The sequence below is a fragment of the Clupea harengus genome, chromosome 3 (genome assembly GCF_900700415.2).
Source record: "Clupea harengus chromosome 3, Ch_v2.0.2, whole genome shotgun sequence".
Lineage (NCBI taxonomy): Eukaryota > Metazoa > Chordata > Actinopteri > Clupeiformes > Clupeidae > Clupea > Clupea harengus.
This window is the reverse complement of record NC_045154.1, coordinates 28,156,754-28,184,702: the sequence shown is the minus strand read 5'-3', so window position 1 is coordinate 28,184,702 and position 27,949 is coordinate 28,156,754. Positions and strand designations below refer to the sequence as shown.

At 45.5% G+C, this 27,949-nt stretch overlaps 2 protein-coding genes across 2 annotated transcripts in view; one reads left to right on the top strand and one right to left on the bottom strand.

The window, feature by feature from the left end:
• The first annotated feature begins 911 nt into the window (after positions 1 to 911).
• Positions 912 to 24,425, top strand: cftr (CF transmembrane conductance regulator). Its single transcript, XM_012815624.3, has 27 exons — positions 912 to 1,359; positions 1,924 to 2,034; positions 3,045 to 3,162; positions 3,692 to 3,907; positions 4,132 to 4,221; positions 5,166 to 5,329; positions 5,999 to 6,124; positions 6,508 to 6,754; positions 7,643 to 7,735; positions 8,894 to 9,076; positions 9,199 to 9,390; positions 11,136 to 11,230; positions 11,858 to 11,944; positions 12,280 to 13,045; positions 13,136 to 13,267; positions 13,372 to 13,409; positions 14,404 to 14,684; positions 14,983 to 15,062; positions 15,337 to 15,487; positions 17,758 to 17,985; positions 18,187 to 18,290; positions 18,904 to 19,155; positions 20,436 to 20,591; positions 20,781 to 20,870; positions 21,227 to 21,399; positions 21,763 to 21,868; positions 22,672 to 24,425. The coding sequence occupies exons 1-27, from the start codon at positions 1,307 to 1,309 to the stop codon at positions 22,882 to 22,884; spliced, it is 4,545 nt and encodes a 1,514-aa protein (XP_012671078.1). The 5' UTR covers positions 912 to 1,306; the 3' UTR covers positions 22,885 to 24,425.
• A 125-nt stretch (positions 24,426 to 24,550) lies between these two features.
• Positions 24,551 to 27,949, bottom strand: part of cttnbp2 (cortactin binding protein 2) — a 45,635-nt gene continuing 42,236 nt past the window's right edge. The window contains exons 21-23 of the mRNA XM_031565251.2: positions 27,803 to 27,914; positions 26,386 to 26,535; positions 24,551 to 25,957 (exon numbers count right to left, since the gene is read on the bottom strand). Coding sequence (XP_031421111.1) covers positions 25,535 to 25,957; positions 26,386 to 26,535; positions 27,803 to 27,914 — 685 coding nt within the window. The 3' untranslated portion in view covers positions 24,551 to 25,534. The remainder of the gene's footprint in view (positions 25,958 to 26,385; positions 26,536 to 27,802; positions 27,915 to 27,949) is intronic.

The following is a 27,949-nucleotide window of genomic DNA, read 5'->3' as shown; positions in this document are numbered from 1 at the left end:
TGTAAGCCCACACAGTTACAGTGAACACTGTAAAATTAGACTAGTCTATTCTAGACCAAAACTGTGGCAGTTTTGAAATACTTCAGTTTTCAGTTGAAACTGTCTCATTTGTCCTTCATCAACCCAACCCAATAAAAATACAAGTAAAGTAAACATTGACAACTTTAATCACTCTCTCCACACCTGAACCATAGAAACTAGACATTTATCAGCTTTGATGGTCTGACATGATGTGACTGACTGACCCTTCATGCTGTGGGATGCAAAACGACTTGCTGTGTTTCAGTTGCAACTGAAAGGGACTTGTTAAACAAGGACACTCAATTGACTTCATGTGATCACCCACCTCATTATATCAACCCAAATTGCATTAGAGCTCTCTGGCAGTGCTATGTGTTTAGCAATCTCCGTAGACCTTGGGATTCTACTTTTTAAAAGGGAGCCTGATGCACATTGTGTTCCTCTGTTGTATGGAACTGCTCTCTCTCATACAATGAAGTGAAGCTGCTGCAGGATCACAGTGTGATTAGTCTGTTCTCTCTGTTGATTAACCGAGTCCTGGGTTTCACATTCACATTCTTTATCTGCATTTATTATGGAATGTCTTCACCTGCTAATCCCAATCAGGCTGTGCGTAACCTGATGCTATTAGAAAGTCAAAGCTTTGGTCATAGAAAACCATACTGATTCTATGCCTTGATTCAGATATGAATTGCTGCAATGTAACAAGCTAAAATGTTTTATGTGCCATAGCACACCCTCTTCAAAATACTCTGGGAAACACTTAGGAATCTAACATATATTAGCTTGTCAAATGTCAACTATATACTTTATAATACTTTACATATTTATGGAATTATATTCAAAAACAGAGACATCCCCTTCATGTAGTCTTTCACCTGACAGCCACCTGTGCAAAGACTCCGAATGGTTTCTTGGAAATGTGAAACTTATTTTCAAGAGGTTATCTCTATTTGAATTAGGCTATAGGTCTACCGTTCAAACTAAGCACCATTTTGTTGCTTCACAACCTTGCACTTGACCCTCAGTCTAAAATCAAAAGACAAGACACTGCGCCAGTGCTGCTTGTGGGATGTTGCAATATCTCAGCCCTTCATGTGGCTACAACTGAGGGCTACAACTGAGGGCTGAGGCAATTCCACAAGTGACATCACTGCGCACTTAGCACAAGGTGGAGAACAAAACAAGGGATCCTCTTCAAAAGGGGGAAGAATTAAAGGGACGCCAAATGTAAGCGGCTGTATTTTTTAATGTGCGGAGGGGGTTGAAAGGAATTATTTCAAGGATGCAGAAATCACCTGTGGAAGATGCCAACTGGCTCTCCAAATATTTCTTCTGGTAAGAGCGACTTTCATTTGTTGGGGTTTGCCGGTTGGAATTTGATTAAGGAATAATATGTACGATGATAGTGCGATGTAGGTCATTTTTACAAACGTGGAAAGAAGTTTTTCTTTATTGAAATCGTCGTTACGAGCGTAAAATGTCTACCGGTCATTCATTTGGATTATGCAGTTTTTATGTATCAGTTACACAGCGTAAGACACGTTCATATCTCTGTCCCTCGTAGGGAATTAGTCATCTGATATTCCATAATAAACAACACAATGCCATGATTTTTTTGGTCTGCCCGTACAGGAAGTGTGACAATATGTACAAGTTAACTGATATAAGGGGCAATTTCTAACACTTCAGCGGCACTGTCAATCGCATTGTGCTAGTGTCACTCCTTTCAAAATACATTTTGTTTGTGCCCTGGTTATGACAAAGTGCTGTAAATGCAACGTTGCGGTTTAAGTTCCTACACATAACTTATACAACTATACTACTGTCAAAGACCGAACAATGATATTACTAGTGTGGGAATTTCAGTTCTTTTGATATTTCCATACACTGTTCTTTCAGGTGGACATACCCTATTATGAGGAAGGGTTTCACGGAGAGATTAGGTCCTTCAGATGTGTATCAAGCTCCATCTTTTGACAAAGCCGACGTCCTCGCTGATCACTTAGAGAGGTTTGTATTTCCATTCAATGATCCTAAGGAAGTTGAGCTGTGATGCACACAGTCACACTTACTAACTGCAACTGTTTGACCTGCTGGTTTTGTGTTTGTGTGTCACAGACAATACTCTTGAGAAGCTTTAAAAGTTTCAAAGAAGCTGATAAACCAATTTCCAAGTTGGAACTTAATTTCACAGTTCAAACAAAAATTGTTAAACATTAATTAGTTTGATGTTATATACAAGGTACATAACATATTTGTCAATGGAAACAGACCACACAAATTTTCCACAGATCCCCCGAAAAAATCTAAATGTCCTTTTATTTTAGATATCTGGAATATTTGGAATAATGACCCAAATCTCAGGGGTTGGCATTTCAATGTGAGCAGAATGACACTAAACCCCCGCTCCCTGCCTCTCTCTCTGCCTCCATCTATGATGGGCCCTAGTTCCTGTTATTCAGACGGAGTAAATGTCACACCTTTCAGTCAGTGAATTTGCAAGGTTTTTCTTTGTAAGGAGTTTCGGACAACCCCCTTAAATGCCATCCCTGTCTTTCTTCCCTCTGTCATGTCATGTCTTACACACGCTCCAGCGCCACCAGTGTGTGTGTGTGGTGTGTGTGTGTGTGTGTGTGTGTGTGTGTGTGTGTGTGTGTGTGTGTGTGTGTGTGTGTGTGTGTGTGTGTGTGTGTGTGTGTGCGTGTATTTAAGTTGGGATGCCCTTTTAATGGGCACAAAGCACAACCTTTTAAACCACTGGTCTCCTGGAGAGTGATAGATGGTGGTCTGTTTGTTTTAATCTGCCAAGTCACTGGTCTGCCGGGTAGTTGAACTTCTTTCGCAATTAGCGTAGACTCCCTCGTCACCTCACTGAGGTCACTGGGCTGTTTAATATGTTGACCGATCTCCCTGGTTATACCACACGACGCAAAACAATGAGGCCCAACCGTTTATATAGTGAACTACGTGAGATATTTTCTAATCCTCTTTTCCTTGTTTTGTTTTCTCACGTCTCATAGAGAATGGAAAAAAGAGGTTGATTCTGGAAAGAAGAATCCCAGGCTGCTCTTTGCACTGGTTCGAGTTCGAAGTTTCTTTTGGACTTTCATGATTTGTGGAGTCCTCTTGTTTTTGGGGGTATGTTACTCACTTTGTATTTCTCTCTCTCTCTCTCTCTCTCTCTCTCTCACACACCACACACACACACACACACACACACACACACACACACACACACACACACACACACACAGGCATACTCTCTCTCTCTGTCTCTGCAACAGAAATAAGATGGGTGTAAAACATAAGGAGGCCCCTATCGTCCAATTCAGTTGTTAGCGCTCACAGGCAGCCCTTACACGTGGTGACCCCTCATTGGTCTGATGTGGTCGCGTGATCCATAGCTATGAATGTGCATGTGACATGTTGGTGGCAATCTCGTAACTTCGTCAGCTGAGGCAAGGGTCTGACAGCATCTTTTACATAACTCCTAGTCGGGTGATTGCCAAACAGCAGGGGCTCCTGACTGTCCAATGGACGTCAGATAAATTAAAATGCTGTCACTGATATATATGTTAACTCTATTACCAGACATCTTAGGGCATTTGATTAACACAGTTCAACCATTTTTCATTGCTATTTTCCACATCTGTTTATGTATTTGCAGGAAGCCTCGAAAACTGTTCAGCCTCAGCTCTTGGGGCGCATCATTGCCCAGTTTGACCCTTTCCATGCAGCTGAGCGGTCGCAGGGCTACTTCCTGGCCCTGGGCCTGAGCCTTCTCTTCACCGCTCGCTTCCTGCTCCTCCAGCCGGCCGTCTTTGGCCTGCACCACCTGGGCATGCAAATCAGAATCGCTCTGTTCACCCTCATCTACAAGAAGGTAAGTCAAACTGTTCCATCATGATACTTCCTTCTGCAATAAGCTTTTACATAGGCTCTTGTATGTTTGTTTCAGAGTGTGCTGAGGCATTTACCCACTGTGTTCTATGGTACTGCTGTGAATGGTGCTGTGTGCATTTACACTGTGTTCTATGGTACTGCTGTGAATGGTGTTGTCTGCCATGGCTTTGACTCCCTGTGTTTGCCCTTGGCCTTGACCTACAGACCCTGAAGCTCTCCAGCCGAGTCCTGGACCAGATCAGTACTGGGGAGCTGGTCAGCCTGATGTCAGCGCATCTCAGCAAGTTTGACCAGGCAAGTCTGTGAAACAGTGGTGTACAGCACTGCCATGTGTATGTCTATGGACTTTGTTACCTGATAGTAGCCTATGACTCAACTTTATGTTGCATCTTCCAAAGTAACCCTTAATTTGAACAATTATGCAATATTTTGCAGAATATTTAACCTTGTAGTCTCAGTGAGTCAGCACTGTGGTTATTAGAGGTGGAGGCATATCCTCCATTGCATGCTTCCCACGAGGAAAGAATGGCTGAACGTTGGATTCCCTCAGGAGGGTAGAGCCAAGGCGTTGAATGTTGATACACTTTGCAAGTGCTGAGGCAATTATCACCTGTGTTTCATGTGGAGGGTAAACCCCCTGTTCTCTGGGAAGTGCCACACAGTCGTCCCTCCTGCCTTTTTGGGACCTGTGTGGAGAGAAAGAATTTGCCATTCCACTTATGAATCAGGCAACGTGTGTGTATAAACATATATGTGTGTATGCGTATGTGTGTGTGAGTGTGTTTGTAGGGGTGGGCGGGATTTACACGTTTGTTTGCGTGTCTGTCGGAGTTGTGGATATCATAATAAATACCTTTTTTAGAAAAGACATGGCAGTGTTTTGGTCTGGCAGGGAAAAGATAATCCTATTAGCTTGTGTCTGTTTGTTTGGTATGCCATGTAAGAGGCAGTGATTACAATTCCTGAAGACACTCACAGAGCATTACTCTTGATCCTCATTGAACAGTGTATTGGATCATTCGAAGCTTTTTTTTTAATATAATTAAATTATGTTATTTTCAAAATATTATTTAATTTAATATTTCCTTGCATGTTCCTTGAAAACCTTAAGTTGCTTGATAGTATATAGTTCTCTAGATAGGTTTTGGCAGCTAACATTGGTAGGTGATCTGTTTGTTCTTCATATTCTGGCTGGTGTGTTTGTCCTAACAGCGTTGTCTTCTGTTTTTCTCCCACAGAGTATGGGCATGGCCCACTTTGTGTGGATCTCACCGCTGCAGTGTATACTTAGTGTTGGTCTGGTGTGGGAACTCATAGACGTCAATGGCTTCTGTGCCCTGGCTGCCATCTCACTGCTAGGCATTATCCAAGCTGGTCTCTCACACAAGATGGGCCCTTACAAGTAAGTTCCAGTCTCACACGGTGTTCTCACAGGTGGCTCCCTCACAAGGAAGCACCAACAGGGAATTTAGAAACTGGCATTTCACCTAACTGTCCAATTGAAGTTTTACGATTTCCATTAATTAATGCATGAACTGCTATATTCATGCGATATTCATTAGCATGGACTAGTTACTTGATAAACCACACGAGAGGGCCGATATTTTCCATAATATTTTGCTGATCAGCTTTTCTTGCAAGCAGAGTGTATCTGTGCAGTCGTCATCCAAAACTTCAAATTCTATCATCATAATAATATGCACTGATATTACACTCCCAGCCTTGTTCTCAGTAGCATTCCATTTGGAGCTGCATTCCTCTGGGCTTCTGTAGATAGGTCTGGACAGGTAGCTCCCATCTGCTCATCGGCCTTGTGTGGGCAGTCACACCAAGTCTGCCTCTGAGAAATGTAAACAACACAGGCATCACGCACTACTGAAGGGTCACTGAATGGCAATACATCTCCTCTGTCAACCCGGCTGAAAGGGGGCGTCTTACTAATTATTCGTGAGCAGGTCCCGATAAGAACCCCCAATTCATTGTGAATGTAGACAGACGATCTATTGGATTTGGCAGGAATAATGTTTTCATGGTTTCACTCCGATGTTTTGATTTGTTTATGTGATACCAGGACACAGAGGGCCAAGCTGACGAGTAAGAGGCTTGCCTTAACTTCGGATATCGTGGAGAACATTCACTCTGTAAAGGCCTATGGATGGGAAGAGGTTATGGAGACCATTATTAATAACATGAGAAAGTAAGAACCACAGAGCACTACGCTGCTGGGTAGCTACAGCAGGACAGACTCGAAGTAGTCAACCTTGCAACCTCATAGCTCATGGGCAAGCTTTGTGTGTCTGATCATCAACACTAAACAGTTTATCACAGTCACATCTTGTCTTGTTAATTGGTATAAACCCTAGACAATCTACAAGTTAGTTTTCCCACACCCATTTTGATTTCAAAATTGGGACTGTTTGCAAGGCAATCCTATGCATGCCCATTTATGTAGACTTATTCATACATAAACCCAATTCAAAGTGCCTTACATAAAACATTCATGTATTCCGCTCTTACATTTGCCTTTGGCCGTGGATCAGCTCCTGTTTTAAACTGCTCTGTGTTTTTCTGTGTTCTCAGGAAAGAGGTGAAGCTCACGCAGAAGATCGGCTCGCTGCGCTACTTCTACAGCTCGGCGTACTTCTTCTCGGCCATCTGGATCATCGTGGCGGCCATCGTGCCCCACGCCCTGAGCCGGGGCATCATCCTGCGACGCATCTTCACCACCCTGTCCTACTGCATCGCCCTGCGCATCACCATCACCCGCCAGCTGCCCGCCTCCATCCAGATGTGGTACGATACCATCGCCCTGCTCAAGAAGATCGAGGTGCGTTTTATTACTTGTTTTATTCAGGGGGAAACAGAGTATACAAAATAGAATCTATAGTGCATACAATCTTACATTTTCTTAAACCCTACCATAGTAATTGTGTGGGGGTGAGTGAGTATTACGTTTGGTGAGTTTATTCATAGTATGAACATGTTTGGGTGCCTGGACATGGGCAAGAGGGTCAAACAGGGTCATTTTTGGCCCCAGTTTTAAGTCACCTCTGCAGCCTGTAATCAACCGTTTGAGTCAGGGTACTAGACTGTTGCTAAACTATATTGAACCTTCTCACAGTGTAAGTGTAGTCTTTCCTCCGGTTCATAACATGTTCCTATGTGGCCCCTTTATGCCCTCCTAATTGTGCTGAGTATTTCATTTCATGAATGGCTAACCCATTTCTCTATTGTACAATTATCACATATCCTCACTCACGGTCACTAAGGTTACACTGTCAGTAGTGAAAGTCTACCCCCACTCTCTGCCACACCAACTTTCACACAGTCTGGGTTTCACAGAGCTTGCGAGACAGTTGAATGGCTCACTCTCAGGCTAACACTAATAGCCAAACTGAGGGAAACTCCTACCAGTGTGCTGTCAGAGAGGCCAATAAGTATACTGGCCTCAGCCTCTTCTTATCACCAATAACACTTGCGGCCGGGGAACGTGCTGTGTTCTCATTTGTTTGTGCACCAGTGTATCCTTCTAGTGCCCAGAACAGACGATTCTCTGCCCTGTTACACAACTGTTTGTACTGTACTATTGAGGGAAGGAGGGATTGGTGGCATGGCGATTTCCCTGCGGTGGAGACTGATACGGACTCGACCTGCTACTTTTGCTGAAATAAACGCTTTGTTTTACTTTCTTCCCTTGCCAAAATATGTGCTCCAGGATTTTCTGAGTAAGGAGGAGTACAAGATGCCGGAGTATAACCCGAATGCAACTGGGCTGAGACTTGACAATGTCACTGCTTCATGGGATGAGGTATGTGTCGGCAAAAACAATAATCACCCATACACTTCATTCATGCACCCACCGAAAATAAATACAAAGATAGCCTAATTTATATACTTGTGACAAATTGCTACTAGGGGTGAGTGTTAAATTATAAAGGAAAAACCCGGCAAGTTTTCTAATCCAACCCTTACATATTTGACATACTTGCCTCATTCTTACCGGTCTGATGTTGTTTGTGTTCGCTGGCACTATCTATTTGGAGGATCAGAATTCTGTTCTGTCACACGTATCTGGCATGCCTTACTCGTTCCCACCTCCAGCCTGTGTAGTGTAGCGCTCAGGATTCTGGGGGGATCTGGGGGATTTGTTGTCAGGGCTGTTTCAGCTCATTTGAATGTGAATTGCAATGAGTATCTGAGGACTAAAGGAATACAAACCAGTAAAGCCTTAAAGGAGTCAATGGTTAACCATAGACACACCCCACAGCTTCCCTTTTCCCTTCTCTCAATGGTCTGACTGCCCTCATATCACTATACTTCAACACACTTGAGTTAGTACACACACACACACACACACACACACACACACACACACACACACACACACACACACACACACACACACACTGTATATACAGCACAGAGAAAGAAAGATAGAGAGTGAGAGGGACAGACTCTCACACACAAACAGACACACACACACACACAAAGAGCAACTGTGAGGAGATTAGAAGAAATTAAGACTCATTTCTTGCCTCTTCCCTCTAGCTCCAATTTAGCTAGATGTTAACAATGTGATAAATAACTAAAAATATATATTTTAAATAAAGTGCTTGCAAGTAAAAAAAAAAATGCAGTCCTGCCTATTGGGCCTCTACAGCCCTTCACCAGGGCATACTAAATCCTACTAATACCAAGAAAATCCTGTGTATACCAAGAAAATCATTGGGCACTGTGCATCTGAAATGGATGTCTAATATTGCCAAGAGGTTCATAATTGCAAGTTAAAATATTGTGTGAATAGCTGTGTAGAGAGCCCAAGTGGACACTTGTGGTTGTGTGAGTAGCTGTGATGCATTGAATCACAGGGCTGAGTATCCTCTAGTAAGACATCACTTAGTATCTTGGGATCTTATTCGATCTCTTCAGATGAAAGAGCCTTTCCGTTTGTGTTCCCTTTTTGTAGGGTATTGGGGAATTGTTTGACAAGATTCGGCGTGAGAACAAAGACAAGGAAAATGGTCACATGAACGGGGACGGCGGGCTCTTTTTCACCAACCTCTATGTGACGCCCGTGCTGAGAAAGATCACCCTGAGACTGGAGAAGGGAGAGATGCTGGCTCTGGCTGGATCCACAGGCTCTGGGAAGGTACAGCATCTCCATCACACATTACTGTCTGCTGCTATAAGCTCATGAATGCTACTAACCACATCCATTCATTGGTTGAGTTTGATATGGTTTATTGGAACACTGCCCTTACATTATTGTAGAGCTCTCTGCTGATGACAGTATTGGGGGAATTGGTCCCATCTGAGGGGACCATCCGCCATAGTGGCCGAATCTCCTTCTCGCCTCAAACCGCCTGGATCATGCCCGGCACCATCCGAGACAACATCCTGTTTGGACTGAACTATGATGAGTACCGTTACAACAGCGTCATCAAGGCCTGCCAGCTTGAGCAGGTACCTGCCATCTTTGTGGGCTATCTGTCTGCCCTACTCTGGAACTCTCCGTCTCTATCTGTTTCTCTCTCTCTCTCTCTCTCTTCTCTCTTTCTGTCTCTGTCTCTCTCTCTTTCTCTCTCTCTCTCTCTTTCTCTCTCTCTATCTGTCTCCTGTTCCTGACCTCCTCTCTTTCTCGCTGTACCTCCCCGGCTCCATAGTGCTAATCTCCCAGAATTTGGCTTGGCACTTAAACTGAGGGTCTTTGTTTGGCGTTGAATTGTGCCAGATAACCCCTAAATGCCTCGATCCACCCCTACCCGAGCTCTCCTGATGCCTAATTGGCTAATCGGATATCCCCACGCGGAGCGGGCGTGCTGAGAGACGGGCCTGGGGGAGACTCACTTGTGTCTGCTTAGTCATCTCAGCTCGGGGGGAAAAATGTCTGATCAGTCGTCCGTCTCATAGACTCCCTGCTTTGGGCCACACCAGTAGCAGGAGACCACCCCCCCTCACCCCCGCTGGCGATGTCATCCCGGGTGGAATGTGACAGGCTTTGTTGTTTCACCCTTGTAGGTAGCCAGCAGGCAGCCTCTTTTTTTCAATCCGGTCTCCCCTAGCCTAACTGTTTGTCCATAAACACACAGTGTTTTCACAGCAAATGGCAGCAGTGTGCCGTATTGACACCTACTCAACAACAAAACATTGATTCCTCATGGGGTTTTTCCAAAGCCTCTTGGAGCAAGCCACTTGAATTGAAGGAGGCACATCAAAACAAACACCTTCACTATAATGTTAATTTTATCGGCAGAGGGTAGCTTTGGTTTTTCAAGCAAAACAAAGACCATGATAGTCGCCTGCACTCTCACACACTCTCACACACAGAGACAGAAATGCCCATGAACTTATTTGTAGGACTTTAATAAATCAACACACAACAAAGAACTGAGGAAACGGCCGCTGAGGCCTGCTCTCGTTTTTTAAAGGGCTTTTGTGGCTGCAGTCTTGTCCTTTTGTTTGGCGGCCGTCGCTGGTGCGGCCTTGACTGGCAGGTCCCCTGGAGCCGTAAACAGAGGCATTTTCCCTGCACCAGCCGCAGGTTTATTTGTGTGCTTTTGTGAGACGTGCAGTGCCCTTGTGTGTCTCTCTCTCTCTCTCCTGTTTGTTAACAATCCGCTCTGTTCACTCTGAATGCCTCGCCATCTGGACAAGCGGCACGGGGGCACAGACAGGTAGGCTGGCCTGCAGTCACATCACTCCCATTCACACGTTGCCCTGCTCTTGTCATAGCCATCATGCCCACGCGTTCGCCAGTACTGTTGTGGCATCTTCCCTCTCTTCTTGTTTCCCATAAGCATGGTTTTTGAGTCGCATTTTAATGGAAGAATAAACCTGAATGACCTGAATTTGTATCTGTTTATTAACGTTTATTACTATCAATATCTTTATTATCATTTTATTGCTATTTATTGGGGCCTAATTTCATTGACAGGCGACAAGCAAAGCAATGAGAAGCATGCAAAGTCCATCGTGCATCGTTGCCAATTGCCTGTCAATGAAATTAGGATCCTTTGTGTATAAAGCCGTATTTATTGCATGATTTGGCAAATATACAGTCACTGACAGTCAGTGTCATGTAGTTATTTGGGTTCTTCCTTCCCTCTGCGTGTTTCCTTCCTTCTGTGAGTGTCAGCTGTGGAGAGTTGAAAGTCTTACGGTTGTTGTAGCGGGCTTCTCTGATAATGGCACCATGGTTGGTTTTACAGGACTTGGCCGCGATGCCTGAAAATGACGGGACTGCCCTGACAGAGGGAGGTCTGAACCTGAGTGGAGGCCAGAAAGCCAGAGTGGCTCTTGCCAGGTATGAACACACACACACACACCAACACACACACACACACCTGAGCATCTCTCCGCGCCTCTGACGGACTCCAGCACCTGCTGGGGTCAAAGGTTATTCTAGTTCAGACGGTGCCCCCACTGTTCCATAGACTAAAGAAGACAGGCGAGCCAAGCATGGACACAGGCCCCCCTGATAAACCACTCACAGTATGTCTGTCCACACTTTCCACATGACTAATGAGTGCAGGATTACTTCCCTTCTTCAGCTGGGTGACCACTCTGTGTGCCATTGAGAGCTCCCCCTTAATCACTCATAAGTCATATCAGTGACTTGGCCTTTCGCTCCATGTTTGCCTTGGATTGTGATGAATTGCTATTTTTATATATTTCTTTATTTATTTTCCCAGGCTCACTTTGACAGTGCAGGCGTACTGTGTAAACAATAAATCATGCAATGTACTTACTGTTCTTACAGAGCAGTGTATAAGGATGCTGATTTCTACCTTTACTTTGGTTGTGAAAATTCACCACTGAATATGGACAAAAACTTTATACTTAAAAAAGCTTTTCCTAATCTTAATGACTTGGATTGGATGTATTGTTTGCTAATGTGCAGTTGTTGCCATTCTGTGCTGTGTCCTTACAGAGCCGTGTATAAGGATGCCGATGTCTACCTGCTGGATGCCCCATTCACCCACCTGGATATTGCCACAGAGAAGGAAATCTTTGAGAGGTCTGTGGACATCTTTCAGGGGATTAGCAGGGTCTATATGTTTCATGTGGGTGGGGGAGGGGGGGGGGGGCCTTCATTGATTGTAGCTAAAATGCTAAAGCGTCTTAATGATGTCATTTTGATAGTACTATTACAGGTCTTTTTATGTTTAACACATTGAGATTATATATCAGCTGTGTTCATTTTACTGCATAAATAAGCAAAAATGAATGGAGTAAAAAAATTGTCATTACATATAATCCAAAAGGGTACTTTTACGCATTAAGGACAATTAAGACATGTAACCTCTTTGAACTCCAGTGACAGTTGATGATGTGTTTCCTTTCTCTCTCCAGATGTATGCTCAAGCTCATGGCCTCAAAGACCCGGGTGCTAGTCACCAGCAAGCTGGAGCACCTGAAGCGCGCCGACAAGATCCTGCTGCTTCACAACGGCGACTGCTTTTTCTATGGCACCTTCTCCGAGCTGCAGGCCCAGCGGCCCGACTTCAGCTCGCTGATCCTGGGCCTGGAGGGCTACGACAACATCAAGGCCGAGCGCCGCACCTCCATCCTGTCCGACACGCTGCGCCGCGTCTCCGTGGACGAGTCGGCCGGCTACCGCTCCGAGCGGCCCTCGTTCCGCCCGCCCCAGCCGCCTCACCTGCCCGCCTACATGGAGCAGCACCGCGAGGAGCGCCGATCCTCCGTGCTGCTCAACCCGCTGGCGGCGGCCGCGCGCAAGCTCTCCTTCATCCCCTCGTCCAGCTCGATGGCGGGTGACGAGGAGGTGCTGGTGCGGCGGCCGGCGCCAGACAGGAAGCTGTCGCTCATGCCCGAAGACGAGCTGGTGGACGAGTCGTTCTCGGGAGGGGACGTGTACCACAACCACAGCGTGCACATGGCCGGCCAGCGGCGGCAGTCGGTGCTGGACTTCATCACCAACGCCGGGGGAGCAGGCCGCCGGGACCCCAACCGCTCCTCGTTTCGCCGGAAGATGTCGATCCTGCCCCAGAGCGACCTGACCTCAGAGGTGGACATCTACGCCCGGCGTCTCTCTGAAGACTTCAACGACGCCAATGACTTTGACTTCAGCGGGGACATGGACGGCGAGCACATTGAGGTGAAACTTTTGGTCATTCTCCCCTACGATCTTCTTAGTTTTTTTTTGTTACTCAATAGCATGAATTTCAACATTTGTTTGTCGTTGCAGGCTTGCTTTGCAGATCAGCAAATTGAAGACGTCTTTGAAACAACCAAGTGGAACACATATGTCCGCTATGTGTCCACCAACAAGAATCTCATCTATGTACTCATCTTCATTTTCATAGTCTTTGCAGCTGAGGTATCTACATATTTCCTCTATTGTGTGTTTCTGATCACTGTCTAACTTTTGTCAGTAGAACATCCTTGAGTGCCCCAGTCATGAACTTTTCTCTGTTTCTCCAGGTTGCCCTCTCTGTCATTGGCATTAAATTGATCACAGAGTAAGTACCAATCCCATGTCCTGTTTTACAATTGAGTAATTGTACAAAACCTGAGGGACATGTTATGTCACCAAGGGCCACAATTGGATTCTCCTATTTTGTCAGCTGACACACAGTCTTGAGCTAGAAGTAGATTTGATTTATTGCTGTCGTGTGAGATGGAGAAGATAGAGGCAACGGAAAGTTCTGTGGTCTTTTGAGTCCTTCCACTTGTTTAGGCAGAGCAGCAGCAATCCATCAAAACAATCCGATAAACACAGATTTCACCACTTTGTGACGTGAACTGTCTGGAGTCTGGAGGCAACTTGTTTGTGGACAGTAAAAAGGTTGGCTTTCCTTCTAATGCCTGCGCACAGTTGAGAGCACCACTACTTTGATGTTCTTTGTTTGAATCTGCACTGGTACTTTGAGCTCTATGTTCATGAGCCAATGGATTGGTTTGGAGTGTTTTGGAGTGTCAACAGGCATATCATCCATAGGCGGAAAGTTGTCCCCCCCAACAGTCATTGTAAATACAATTCTACCCGGACATGTCCTCTTTTCGAGACCTAAAAAAATGCGTCCGGCAGGGATTCTAAAATCGGATTTTCGTGTTCCTCTGTGTATTTTAAAAACAAGTTATTACATCCCTGCATGTGAGAAAAAGATGGCAAAACTTTGTTGCGGGGGGAGGGGGCGGGGTCATCTGCATGTGAAAAAGATGGCAAAACTTCGTCGCGGGGGGAGGGGGCGGGGTCATCTGCAATTTTCCTGTGTCCCCCCCCCCAGGAATTGCTCTCTGAAATTTTACCGTGTATTGTCCCCCCCTACAACGAAATGGGATCTCCGCCCCTGATATCATCCCCGCTCATGTTTTTGGAAAGTCCTGCATGGTTGTCTCCGGACATACGTTGTGATATATAATTTAATTTAATATACGTATACCTGGCTCCGTAAGACAGACAAGCTCCATGACCCCACTAATCGTTGTCTTACTCTGGCCTTTTTTTGTCAGTAAGGTCTGGAGGGAGGAGCATCACTGGTTCAACTACAACGCAACCCACTACCCCAACATGACACAGCCGGAGCAGTTCTTCCCGGTCATCGTCACGCCGACCAGCATCTACTACATCATGTACATCTACGTGGCCACCTCCGAGAGCGTGCTGGCGCTGGGCTTCCTCCGCGGGCTGCCGCTGGTCCGCACCATGATCACCATCTCGCAGAGGCTCCACGAGAAGATGCTGGCCGCCGTGCTGCGTGCACCCATGGCCGTACTCAACACCATGAAGACAGGTCTCTGTGCATAACACACTTTGCAATCATTTAACCTGAGGTCAATTCACTTCCCTACCCTTGCAAAGGATCAAATAAGAAATACAAGCTTACCTCAGTCTCATTAAGTTACTCCTAGACAAACAGCTATTTAAGTCAAAGCAAGTTTTATTCTGCTCTTTTGGTTTTTCGTAGCTTTAACCTCCTCCTTCTCCAGGTCACCAGGCTGGTGCAGTGAGTTACATACAAACATGCAAACGTATGCCCTGACTGTGTGCTCCCCCCCCCCCCCCCCCCCCCCCCCCGCTGTTTCTCATAGGTCGCATCATGAACCGCTTCACCAAAGACATGGCCACCATTGACGACATGCTCCCCCTCTTGATGTTCGACCTCATTCAGGTAGAGTGAGGTGATGTTTACCTCTGCAAATCACTTTCTTTTTTTATCTCCTAATGGTTGTCAAGAAATATGGTATCACTTTGAAAGCTAATGAGGTGCACCATGAGGCGTCGTACAGACGGAGTAGCACTGCATTCCAGCTCTGTAAAGCCTTTCCTGTGCTGCTATTTCCCCCTTGTTTTGTCATATATTTTGAAGATCATGAAATGCTATGCTGAGATGGGAAGATGCCAAGAATCCGTTAACGGGTTTGATGTTCTTGGCTTCTCTCCAGCTCCTCCTGATTGTGGTTGGTTGCCTGTTGGTGGTGACCATCCTGCGGCCCTACATTTACCTTGCAGCGACGCCATTGGCCATCATCTTCATGCTCATGAGAAAGTACTTCCTGCGGACAGGCCAGCAGTTGAAACAGCTGGAGACAGAGGGTGAGTCGGTAGAGGCGTCATTCTGGGGCCATGGCTTTTATATGGGAACAGGGGCAAAATATGCCAACAATGTTGGGCTGAAATAATGTGCTTTAAGGGCACTGAAGCATCTGAAGGCAGCTAAAGTTAAATTGGACAACTAGCAAAATGGTATCCTGCCATTCATTAGCATTTATTTATGAGCATATGAAAGTGTTTGCGTGTGCATGTGTGTCTGTCTGTGTGTGTGTGTGTTTATGTGTATATGTATGTGTGCGTGTGGAGCCCTGTGCGTGCTTGCTGTGTGACATTGGAAAGGGGCCATATAGAGAGCAACTGAAGATGGTCTAGCCAGTTAAACATTGGTGTATCTCTTACACTCTGTCTGTCTCTTTCTCTCCCCTGCATCCACTTTTCCTCTTCCACTTTGTCTCCCTTTACTCTTTTACTCGAGTGTGTGCGGCACAGTGCCAGGGACAGGGGAACACACACACAGAGAAAGAGAGAGAGAGAGAGAGAGAGAGAAATGGGACATAGAGATGTTGATGGTCAAATGTTCTCCGCGTGGCAGAAACAGGGTGGAGGAGAGGATGGATGAGTCAGGCAGAGAAGGGGGGTTGTTGATCACTGAGGAAGTGGCCTGGGCGTAGGGGCAGAGGGAAGACCTCCATAGCTCCTGCCCTCTCTCTCACTCCCCCTCTCTATCTATCTCTCTCTCTTCCTCTTTCTCAGTCTCTTTCCTTTCCTCAGGCCCTCCCTTTCACTTTCTCAAGTCTCACTTACAGCTGGTCTGTCTGTCTGTCTGTCTGTCTGTCTGTCTGTCTGTCTGTCTGTCTGGCTCCGGTGCTCCCCGCGGGGGCCGAAGCTGTCGGAGCAGTCAGGGCCCAGCCCAGGGGCCGAAGCTGTCGGAGCAGTCAGGGTCCAGCCCAGGGGCAGGGGGAAGTGCTGTCACGCCGCCTTCCACTCTCCCCTCCGACCCTGTCCAGAGTCTGTCAGCGTGCCGTGGGCCCTGTGGTGCAAAAGCAACGAGCGCTTTCCGCCGCTGAGCAAACAGAGAGAGAGCTGGGCTACGCACTGGAAACAGAGAGAGGGCACGCACGAGAGAGAGAGAGAGGTCGCACACGAGAGAGAGAGAGAAAGAAAGAGAGAGAGAGAGGGCGCGCACGAGAGAGAGAGAGGTCGCACACGAGAGAGAGCGAGAGAGAGAGAAAGAGAGACAGAGAGGTCGCGCACAAGAGAGTGTGAGAGAGAGAGAGAGAGAGAGAGTGTGGCTGGCCGGCTGGGGATTTCCATGCCCGCCATCCTGGCATCAGTCTCTCAGTGGCCCATTGCGCTAGCGTGAGGCGAAGGGTTGAAGGGTACAGGGCTGGGGTTCAGCAGGGTGGGTGGGTCGGTGGTGGTGGGAGGTGGAGGGGACAGGGGCCGGAGATGTACAGCACATACATTAGCAATGCCCCCTCTGTGTTTTGGAGGAACGAAGGCTGGCTCTTGGGGGTTGTGTCGGGGGGGGGGGGGGGGGGGGTCAGACGGTGACTTCTCCCCTACGCTGCGATGGAATGCGAGGAATTGCAGCATGGCGATTCGCAGTCAGGTCAATCCATACCATGGCCCAAAAAAACAGACCACTCCAGAGCCTCTTTATGAGCTACCGCAGAGTGAAAGGGCACCAGCTTTATCTCTTCCTTCCTCGTCCCTTTCATCCTCTTCCTTGCCCCCTTGCAGCATGAACCTGTGGCTGCTGAACAATAATAATGAAAAAAAGAATAACTACATGGGGGGAAGGCCAAAAGAAGTAGACACTGAGCCGTCAACCCTCAACTCTTTGTTTGGGCAGATCTGTTCCATCTAGTTACTGCATTCATTTAGGTTTTTCAAATTGTGAATACCCTACATGGTAGTCTTGAACACTTCTCCTTTCAGTAGTCCCCCCCCCTTTATTTATGTGGCTTGTTTTCCTTGGGATCTGTTGAGACCAAGCACAAGTTATGGTTGTGTGATATTGTTGGCATTCTCCAAATAGATGATTTAAGGTTGTTCCTTCTCATCGAACCCTTCCAAATGTAATTGAAAGGTTAACTAGGAATCAAGAAATTACATTGGTCTTGAAATTGACCTTGAAGAGAAATAATTGTATTTACCAGATGTTTGCTCTTTTTTTCTCTTTCTCTCTCTCTCTCTCTCTCTCTTTCTCTTTCTCTCTTTCTCTCTCTCTCTCTTTCTCTCTCTCTCTCTCTCTTTCTCTCTCTCTCTCTCTCTCCCTCTCTTATGTTTTCATGTATCTCTCCTCACAGCTCGGAGTCCTATCTTCTCTCACCTCATCATATCCATGAAGGGTCTGTGGACGATCCGGGCCTTTGGACGGCAGGCCTACTTTGAAGGCCAGTTCCAGAAGGCCCTCAACACCCACACAGCCACATGGTTCCTCTACCTCTCCACCCTGCGGTGGTTCCTGTTCCGGGCTGACGTGATCTTCACCCTGTTCTTCACCCTGGCTGCCTGGATTGCAGTTGGGACCACAAGTAAGGATCTTGTTGGGCGGTGTTCCTCTGTGTGTGGAGTCTAACTAACAGAAATGTAAAAAAATGCAGCTGGTTTCCTCCTTGCTTCTTGAAATGGTTTTGTTGTACTGGACAACCAGATGTCACGCCACTAACTATGTTATCTTCTTGTGTGTGTGTGTGTGTGTGTGTGTGTGTTTTTGTGTGTGTGTGATTTGGCAGAGGACCCTTACGTGGGTGACGTTGGTATCATTGTGGTCATGGCCATGCTTATCAATAGCACTTTCCAGTGGTGTGTGGTCACCAGCATTGCTGTGGATGGAATGGTATGTACAGTGCACAGGCACACAAAACATTACACCCGCAAAAAGGTTCATACACACACACGCACACACACACACACACACACACACACACACACACACACACACACACACACACACACTCACACTATTTTGTTGCTGCCCTGTGTCTGATAGAGCTTATCAGGGCTCAGGACATACAAGAGCATAGCTCTATAAAAGAAAGAAAACCAAGGCTAACTCACTCACCTTTGAAACATACAGGGAGAAACTTGGGAAGTGGAGAGAGTAATTAGGCGCCAATATTTTTACTGAGTCCTAAATCTCCATAGTGTCTGTGTACTGTGAGTAAACTCTCTTTCAACCTAACTCACGTAAGCACTTACAAATGTGCCACGCACACTCAGGTGCACACACAAACACACACACACAAACACACACACGCACACACACACACAAACAGGAGCTCATTCACCTCTTCAATCTGACCCCGAAGTCAGGCATCATTTGTTAGAGCAAACAAATCTTTGAGGCTGACTGCAACTAATGACCTCATAACCTCTTTTTTCCCCCAATCCCTGGCTCCCCCTTTGCACACACACACACACACACACACACACACACACACACACTCCAGATGCGCTCTGTGGACCGAGTCTTCAAGTTCATCGACCTGCCATCGGAGGAGCCCAAGTCGGATGGTTTAGGGTCTAGCAAAGGCGGCAAGGACAAAGGCTCTGGCCTGGTCATCGAGAACGTAGACGCCTGGGCTTACACTGCATGGCCCAACCGCGGCCAGCTGGACGTGCAGAAGCTCTCCGTGAAGTACACAGAGGCAGGCCAGACCATCATCAAAGACCTCTCCTTCACTGTGGATGGTGGTCAACGGGTACGTCAGGAGATGCACACCTCCACACAAATGAATGAAAGTACATCCTGCATCCACCAAAAGTCCTGCTCTGCTAATACCCACTTTACTGTTGCCTTTAAATATATATATATATATATATAGTGTATATATACAACTATGATATATATATATATATATATATATATTTATGTACATATGTACATATACATTTGTACATCTTAGAAATGGTCTGAAATTGTTATAGTGGGCGTTGAAGAAAGATCAGACAAATGTTTTATCTGTGATCATCCTTAATCATGGGCTTTGTTTTGTTTAGATATATCCAGTAGGTTCTGTTATAAATAGCGTGCAGTGTTCTTATCTAGTGCCGTGAAACGAATGAATAGATCATTAAGTGGCTACTCTGAGCAGCTACTCGGCGTGTGCGGTCGGTGTGACGCACCGAGAGATGCTTTCGCTTTCCTCCGGGGGCCTGTCATTAAGGAGCTAGCACGATTTCCCCCGTGCTGTAATGAACCCCATGCGGGACTATAGCGCTGCACTTCTAACCGCGAGTGCGCTCACTCATAAGACCATTAGCCCTATTAGCGCTCCAGGCTAATGGATCAAGCACCACTGAGCACAGGCCGTCGAGGCCGACAGGGAGAGAAGAAAGCCCTTTCTCCTGCTATGTACTCACTCTACCTTCCGCACCCTGTCAGTAACACAGAGGTTTGCTGATGGTGGAGCTAACAAAACCAAAGCTGAAGTGTAGCAGAGAATTTCCATTTGGAATGGCATTTGGTGCCATCTTTGTTTTAGAGCAGCTTGTTTTATTTAACTTATAGCTAATTTTTACACATATAATTCCACTAAACCACTTCGAATTTTCAGATTTCCTGTGTACTATTAGCAAAAACAACAATAATAACAGAAAAAAACAAGAAAAAAAACCACTTGATAAAGTATCCCTTTTTCATACATAAAGTGCTGATATGCAAAACTGTTCTAAATTACTATGTGACATTGTTTTTGTAATATAGTCTCGTAATTTGTGCCTACTCAACAAAATGTAGTTAGTGGGCCAGAGGTTTATTATGAAGGAGGGGTTTGCTTGACTTGGCAGACAAGGACTAAAGGAAACGGATTTGGCAGTGATGAATGGGGTCAGAGGATACTTGCAAAGTGTTGTGCATAAATGTTATATGGATGAGAACTGTGGTTTTTAAAAATGTGTTTGTATGTGTGTGTGTGCGCGTGTGCGTTTGTGTGTGTCTGTGTCTGTGTGCGCACGTGCTTGCGTATGAATTCCCTTTCAGATGGGTCTGTTGGGAAGGACAGGGTCAGGGAAGAGCACCCTCTTCAATGGACTTCTGCGTCTGGCCGACACTGACGGTGAGGTCCTCATTGATGATGTTTCCTGGAACAACATGTCCCTGAAGGCCTGGAGGAGAGCTTTTGGAGTCATCCCACAGGTAGAGATCCACAACAAACAACACATGTTCACATTATTCTAATATGTAGAAATGGCCATTGTGTGCCCTTGTTTGAAAATGAATATGTGAAAGTGAAAATGTCTACAGAAAGAAAAATGAAGTGTTCTAACTGTATTCTTCTGATATGATTTCACATTTTGATAATCTGTGTTTCACACCTCCTCACAGAAAGTCTTTATCTTCACCGGAAGTTTCCGCATGAACCTGGACCCGTATAACCGGCACAGTGATGAGGAGCTGTGGAAGGTCACTGAGGAGGTGTGTTACTCACAAACGCATCCAACAGTAGCACTGGAGGGAGTACAGTATAGGCTGGAGTGTGTGCTTGCTGAAAAAATAGATTCTTTGTGTGGAGGGAGGTGGCACCTGTACAATGGAAGCCAGTCAGCCTCTATAAGCAGGCTCTTTCCTGGTTCCTCAGGAACCCGTTAAGCTCTGCCAAAGCCACAAAAATATCACCAGTATCTATTACACAGAACAAAAGGCTGAGATTGTCTTCAGGAGTTGATATATTGCAAGTTGTACCGGTGATGAGGACTAACCCTAGGATCAGTACAGTTTGATTTGATTCTGGTTTTTATCCTGACAGTGCTGTGGTTGTGCTTTCTGTGCAGGTGGGCCTGAAGTCGGTCATTGAGCAGTTCCCCGACAAGCTGGAGTTCCAGCTGGAGTATGGGGGTCAGGTCCTGAGCAACGGCCACAAGCAGCTGATGTGCCTGGCCCGCTCCATACTCAGGAGGGCCCGCATCCTGCTGCTGGACGAGCCCAGTGCCCATCTGGATCCCATGTGAGTGAGGGGGGGGGGAATGGGGAGAGATTGACACACAGTCACTGGGCTGAACCGGGTGTGGGTCAGCTTTGGCTGGTTAGCCTCCTGCTAATCAGAATGACTATGTGGGCTGAAAGCAGGGCAGTCTATAATCAGCAAAGATTCGTGTACTTTGGAGAATATAGACACGGGGCATGTGCCTCTTAATTTGAAATTGCCATTGAGATTGAAGATATTGAGGAGTGTTGGTTTTCTTGGGTCTGGTTTAAGACAAGTTTCTGTCTGTCTGTCTGTCTGTCTGTGTGTCTGTCTGTCTGTCTGTCTGTCTGTCTGTCTGTGTGTCTGTCTGTGTGTCTGTCTGTCTGTCTGTGTGTTCCTCAGCACTATAAAGGCTCTGAAGAGCACGCTGAGGGACTCCTTCTCCACCTGCACCCTCCTGATGTCGGAGCACAGGATGGAAACGCTGCTGGAGTGCCAGTCCTTCCTGGTGAGTGCCGCCCACACTCCGTTGTTGCCCGTATGACTGAGTGACACACACACAAACATGTGAGAGTCCCAAGTTCCACTGACCTTTCGGGAGCTGTTCCTCCACAACAGACCTGGCCTTTCTTCACGGTCTTATCCTGGTACTGTCTGCTTGAGACAATGGACTTTTATGAATATCCTGTTTGATCCAGCGTCCTCCTGATTCATTTATTAGTTTGATTGGCGGGTGGATTGGGTGGATCACGTGTCTTGTGGGAGCCTCCACCACGTGTTTGTTTTGAGGATATCAACCAACTATGACTGTGCATCAGAGACAAACATGAAAAGGCCCAGTGCTTACACACAACAGAGCAATATCAGACACTATGTTTTCGATTATTGTCCATGAACGTACGAATGATGTAAAAACGCAGGTGTCAAATGTAGAAACAGTCATTTAGTAACGGACAGTGATGTTTTATGAGGCCCCCAACAAAAAGTGAGAATACAATCGCTTCTTTTGTGTTGTGTACGTCCTTCTGGGTCGTTCAGTCTTCATGCTCTACTCTAATTATGTAGGTTGGGTAATGAAATTACATTCACAAAATGACTGGAAGTCAGGGCGGGGTTAAAGACTACGAATTGCAATTTAAAAGTATTTATTGAGAGTCTCACTTAAAATAAGGTTATACATACTAAAAGTATAGTATACTATATATATAGTATATAGTTTAGTATGAGACTGAAAATAAGGTTATACAAACTAAAAGACTTTGCTGTGATAGTATGAGACTGGCTCATTAGTCTCTCTAACTGTCTTTGTAGTTGCTGGACCAGAGCACAGGGAAGACGTTCGACTCTATCCAGAAGCTGCTGAACGAGACGAGCCACCTTAAGCAGGCCATGAGCCCGCACGAGCGCCTCAAGCTGTTCCCCAGACGCAACTCCAGCATGCGGGTCCCCCAGCCCAAGATCAGCACCGTGGGCCTCACCCTGGAGGAGGAGGCCGAGGACGATTTCCAGGACACCCGCCTATGAGCCCCCGGGCAGGGCCAGGCCAGGCCAGGCCAGGTGCCACCAAGGGAAGGCAGAGAGAGGATGGACGTGGAGAGATTCAGAACAGGTCCTCTTCCTGTTGCCAGACCTCTAGCCTCTAATTCAGAGACTCAGTAGAGCCAACTGGCTTAGACCGAGACAAGAAAAGGCACAGCTTGTTCTCCGTCCATATCTCAACGGTGTCTTATAGGTACAGCTTTGGTGTCATTAGGCTAAAAACAATCTTTTATCTATGTGAAAGTTGGCTGTTCATAGACAGCAGAGACGGAACGGTTTTAATAAGAGGTTATTAATTATTATTTATTAATTATTCATTAGTTATTATTATTATTATTATTAATTAACATGGACATCAAGTCATCTGCCTCAGCATTTATTGTATGAGGTCTATGCAAAAAAGGTACTTTAATACTTTTTTACAGTAACAACAAACTTTGTCCCCTCCTGCACCTTCGGTTTCATATCAGATAGCTCTATCCTATTCCTCTGCATAGCCTCTCTAAACCAGACACTTTATGAAGATTTTAGTTGTGTGCTGCGTTGTACCTTGACTGGAGCCTCGAAATGTGATTGTATCAAGGTTATTTTTTTTACTTTGTAAATTAAGAGTTATTTGTCTCTATTGCTTGTATTCATCAAAACGATTTTGTTGATTTAAAAGGTAAATTAATTGTAAGTATCGTAACTCATGAAATGGTGGCATTTTCAAAGAAAGAGCATGGGCATTTATTGTATTAATCCATGGGAACAGCCAAGTTCCAGACGTTTGATAGAATTGACTTGAGATGTGTGGACTGGTATGATACACATCAGTGATATTCACCATGTATTTTCCATATTCAAAATGAGTATTTCATCCAGTATAGACTCAGGTCGCAGGCATCTACAGTGTTTGTCTACAGTTTTGTGTTAAATAGTACAGATTCCCATATCTCCTTTAAGTCTACTCAACTCTGTCATCAGAGTAAACCCTTCAGCCTATCCCATCCTAAGCACAATAATGGTGTGATGTCAAATCTGCAATTAGCTATCGGCAGATTAATACGTCCCACAGGAGTTTGCACCAAAGGCTGCAGTGAAAGAGGGAGACTAATATTTTATATGTCCACACCCACAGTATGTCAACACATCCATTTGTAGCAATCTATGCTTTTTGTTCTTCTGGCTTGTGGGCTCATTAAATCAACATATTCCTTTGAAATATTTTAATTAACTTATCCTATGACCCTTTTTGTGAACAAACACACAAAAATGAATCTGAAAATGACACTTTTTTTTTTAAATTTACAGATAGAACAATGTGCTGTTTGTTTCGCGGAATGTGAAATTGGTGAATGATGTTAAAGGAATCTAATTTGTGAACCCAACACATGACCAGATTTATAATGTCAGCTTAGCTATGGGAAAAAAGAGTGTATTCATAGGAAAACAATGTCAAAATTGTATTATATATGTATTTTTGTTTTTCCTGAGGAAATTATTTCTGCAATCAAATTGTTTTCCATTAAAATGATTTTGAGAGACATGTTGTGTGGTGGAGATTTTGAGAGACATGTTCTGTGTGTTGGGGTCTGTGTGTGCAGGTAAACAGAGAGACATGTTCTGTGTGGTGGGGTCTGTGTGCAGGTAAACAGACACGGGCTTGTTGTTGGGAGTAACAGTGCAGTTTTTAATTGTTGTGCTTGAAGGAAGCAGGGCATGTTCTCGAAACGTCATCAGACAGCTATCATACAGTTCAACACCAAAGGTTGACTAAAATCTCTTCTGTACATATAAACAATGGCAACTGAGAAGAATACTGGTTGTTCAAAAGTGTTAGGAAAAGGTCATGAAAGAAAAGAACGAGTGGAGAAACAAAGGTCAGTAAAAGAAGAACAGAAAAGCTTGCTGCGTCGACTCGGAGTGGGGCTTCACACATCGGCACCTTAAGCCAGCTGTGACTCAGGTGGAAACAGAGAAATCAAATATTTATTATGGCTTACAGTCAAAACAGAAAATGTCCTGTGTTTGCAATTATGTTTCTTATTGCCACATTCCATTCACTTTGAAACAAGTGAAAAAGTTAAGAACCAAATTTTCATATTACAAACATGTACAATATTTTTTGTTCTGTTTTTTTTTTGCCTTTTCAGTTGTACTGTACAAGCATAATACCACATACACTAATCTATATTCCATTTAAAGTTCCTAATTCTTATTTACACATATTTGGTAAAACCCTGATTAATGTCAACAGTACTTAAACCAACCTTGCAACTATTTAAACATAAAACACTTTTATATTTGAAAATACTTAACAGCAAAGAAAATTCTTTTCTTGCTTTGATCCAAAACATTTTTGCCTGAAGGCAAAAGCTGTTCAAGCACTTCTTTTGTTAGACATGTCCCTGCTTATTTGCTCATTTTATTATCATCTTATCTTCCACCGAAACTCAATACTTCAATAGTATAATATAATAAAACTATGGTCCCCAAGTACACAATGTAATATAGTGTAACAAGTACTGATAACAAGTACAAATACTAAAAGGCTGTCAGAAAACTAACTTCACAACATGGAGGGAAATCACTATTTGAGGGCGATTGGGGAGGGGGGGGGGGGGGTCAGGGTGTGAGGAGAGGATAAAGGAGTCTACCCCTGGTTGTTGTAGTTTTCATGCAAATTTGGGTGCAGGATCCAGATCTCCTCACGTGATTGGTTGAGGGTGCTGTTGTTATTGTTGTTGTTGGTGGTTGGGGGGGTGTTGGTGGGCGGGGCCTGCCTTGCTCTGCTGCTCGCATGGGCTTTGTTGGGGGGTCGGGGGCTGACGGCGCTCTGGCCGTGGGGCTGAGGAGGTACACTGCTGCTGCTGCTGCTGCTGCTGACCACTCGGGGCGTGCTGAGAGCTCGCTGAGGCCCCCTGCTGCTAGGCACAGGGAGCTGCGATTTGGGGCGCGTGGCCCGCCTCTCCCCCTGAGGGGTAAGGGGGGTCACGGTTGGGGTCACGGTCGGGGTCGGGGTCGAGGTGCTGGCTGTGGCTGGAGTGGGCACGCTCTTAGATAGACGGCTGTCAGTCTGTAAAGACAGAACAGAAAGTAATAATCCACTTAGTGCCTTCCAGAGGTGATAGGCTTTGTCAGCAAACCTCAGATGGCTCTGAAAAAGGCCAATCTTAAGAGCTTATTTTCACAGGGGGGCAATCCAGCCTTCATAGCAATTAGACTTGTAGCTAAGCTATTTTCTGGTCTGAGAAAAAAACCTCTTAGCACAAAGGATGCCACTGGATACTTTGTCTAGAGAAGGAATTATACATCCAAAGTGAGGTAACTTCAAATGCACTGGTACCCTAATGTAGTGTTTTCTGGAGCTCAGCTGGCAGAGCTTAGAGAAAACAAATTCAAGGGATGCATGCCCAGGAGGAATGAACACTGATAAAGATGTAGGTTTTGCCTCTGATAATTGAGTAAATATCAATGTAAAATGCCATGGCTGTGGTCTCGTACCGTGTGGGCCACAGAGGACCGTGGTGTGGGCAACTTCTCGCTTATGGTGGGGGCTTCGGCCTGGACCGCTGCCTCATTGTTGTTGTTCAGCTGGGTTTGTCGATGCGTTGAGCCAGGAAACATGATGAAGTCCTCTTTGGAGTGAGCAATCTGCAAAACACACACACATACACACACACACACACACACACACACACACACACACACACACACACACACACACTCAGGTGCATGTTCTGACACTACCCATCAAAAAATGTCACTAAGGGCTTCAACAGGGGCCTTTTTATAATGATTAACACTAGAGGGTTCCATCAGTGCATCATTTTAGAAATCGAGTAATCAAGTAGGCTACTTAGTACTTGGGGGTTTAAGTGTAGATGGTACCACCATAGACAACAGGCCAGTGTTAATAGTGCTCTTTCAGCACCCTGAAGATTGACCCCCCCCCCCCCCCCCCCCCCCCCCCAGTCCTAAATCCTAATCCTAATAACAACATAATTCTATTCCCAGATGATACTGCCATTGTAGGCTTAATGAAGAAGGACAGCGACATTTCAGAAACATAAATATTTGTAGCATGTTGCGATGACAATCACCTGATGGTGAATGCACAAGCTATGCAAACCCCTTCTAATGCACAACATAGGCCAAAAATTACCCGTATTCATTTCCTATGTTAGGTGTAGAAAGGCTTTTGCATCATTTATGGGATTTTGTTTTGGGAAAAAAAAGCTTTTGCATCATTTATGGGATTTTGTTTTGGGAAAAAAAGGCTTTTGTATAATTTTGGGGAAGGGCACCTGGATACAACTTTCCTCCCCCTCAGAAGAAGCCGTTGAATACATTTCAGATGAATTATGTGTTGGCGTCTGTTTGTCAATTCATGAATTAAGCCTAAACCAATGTTCTGGTTTGTGGGAAGCAAATGGGACACCTTGTTACATGGTTCTTACGTCAGAGATTCTGGTTAAAATTAATCAAAAATGAGCAACAAATATCTTAACACTAGGTGGTTTCGTATCCACGAAACTCTTCTTCTCTGCTCAATACTCCCTCCAAAACCTGCCTCACCCCTGACTCCAAACAAAGCAGTATGGGAAATGTAGTCAATAGGGCAACTAACAATGAACATTTAGAAACCCATTTGATGTTAATGTAGAAACTAGAGAATGGAGCCTCAAATACTCTGTGCAACCCTGTAGGCCTATGCAACACGTAGGCCTGTGCAACCCCGTAGGCCTGTGTAACACATAGGCCTGTGCAAACCCGTTGGCCTGCTGTCTGTCTTTTAGCTACAATGCTGCAGTGTCTTGGCCTAATTCTGTTGCCTCTAGTAAATGTGGCCCCACACTCTGTTATACATGACACCATTTGTAGAAATGCGTTGGACATTCAGAAGTTTTCCGGTTTGTACCTTGCTGATGTCCGGCTCTGATTTGCTGGAGCACATGGTCTGGAGTTCCCTTAGGAGGTCCGTCTCATCGTCTGAGCAGAGAGAGAGACCGGCAGGGTCTCCACCTCCGATCCTGAACACAACACACACACACACACACACACACGG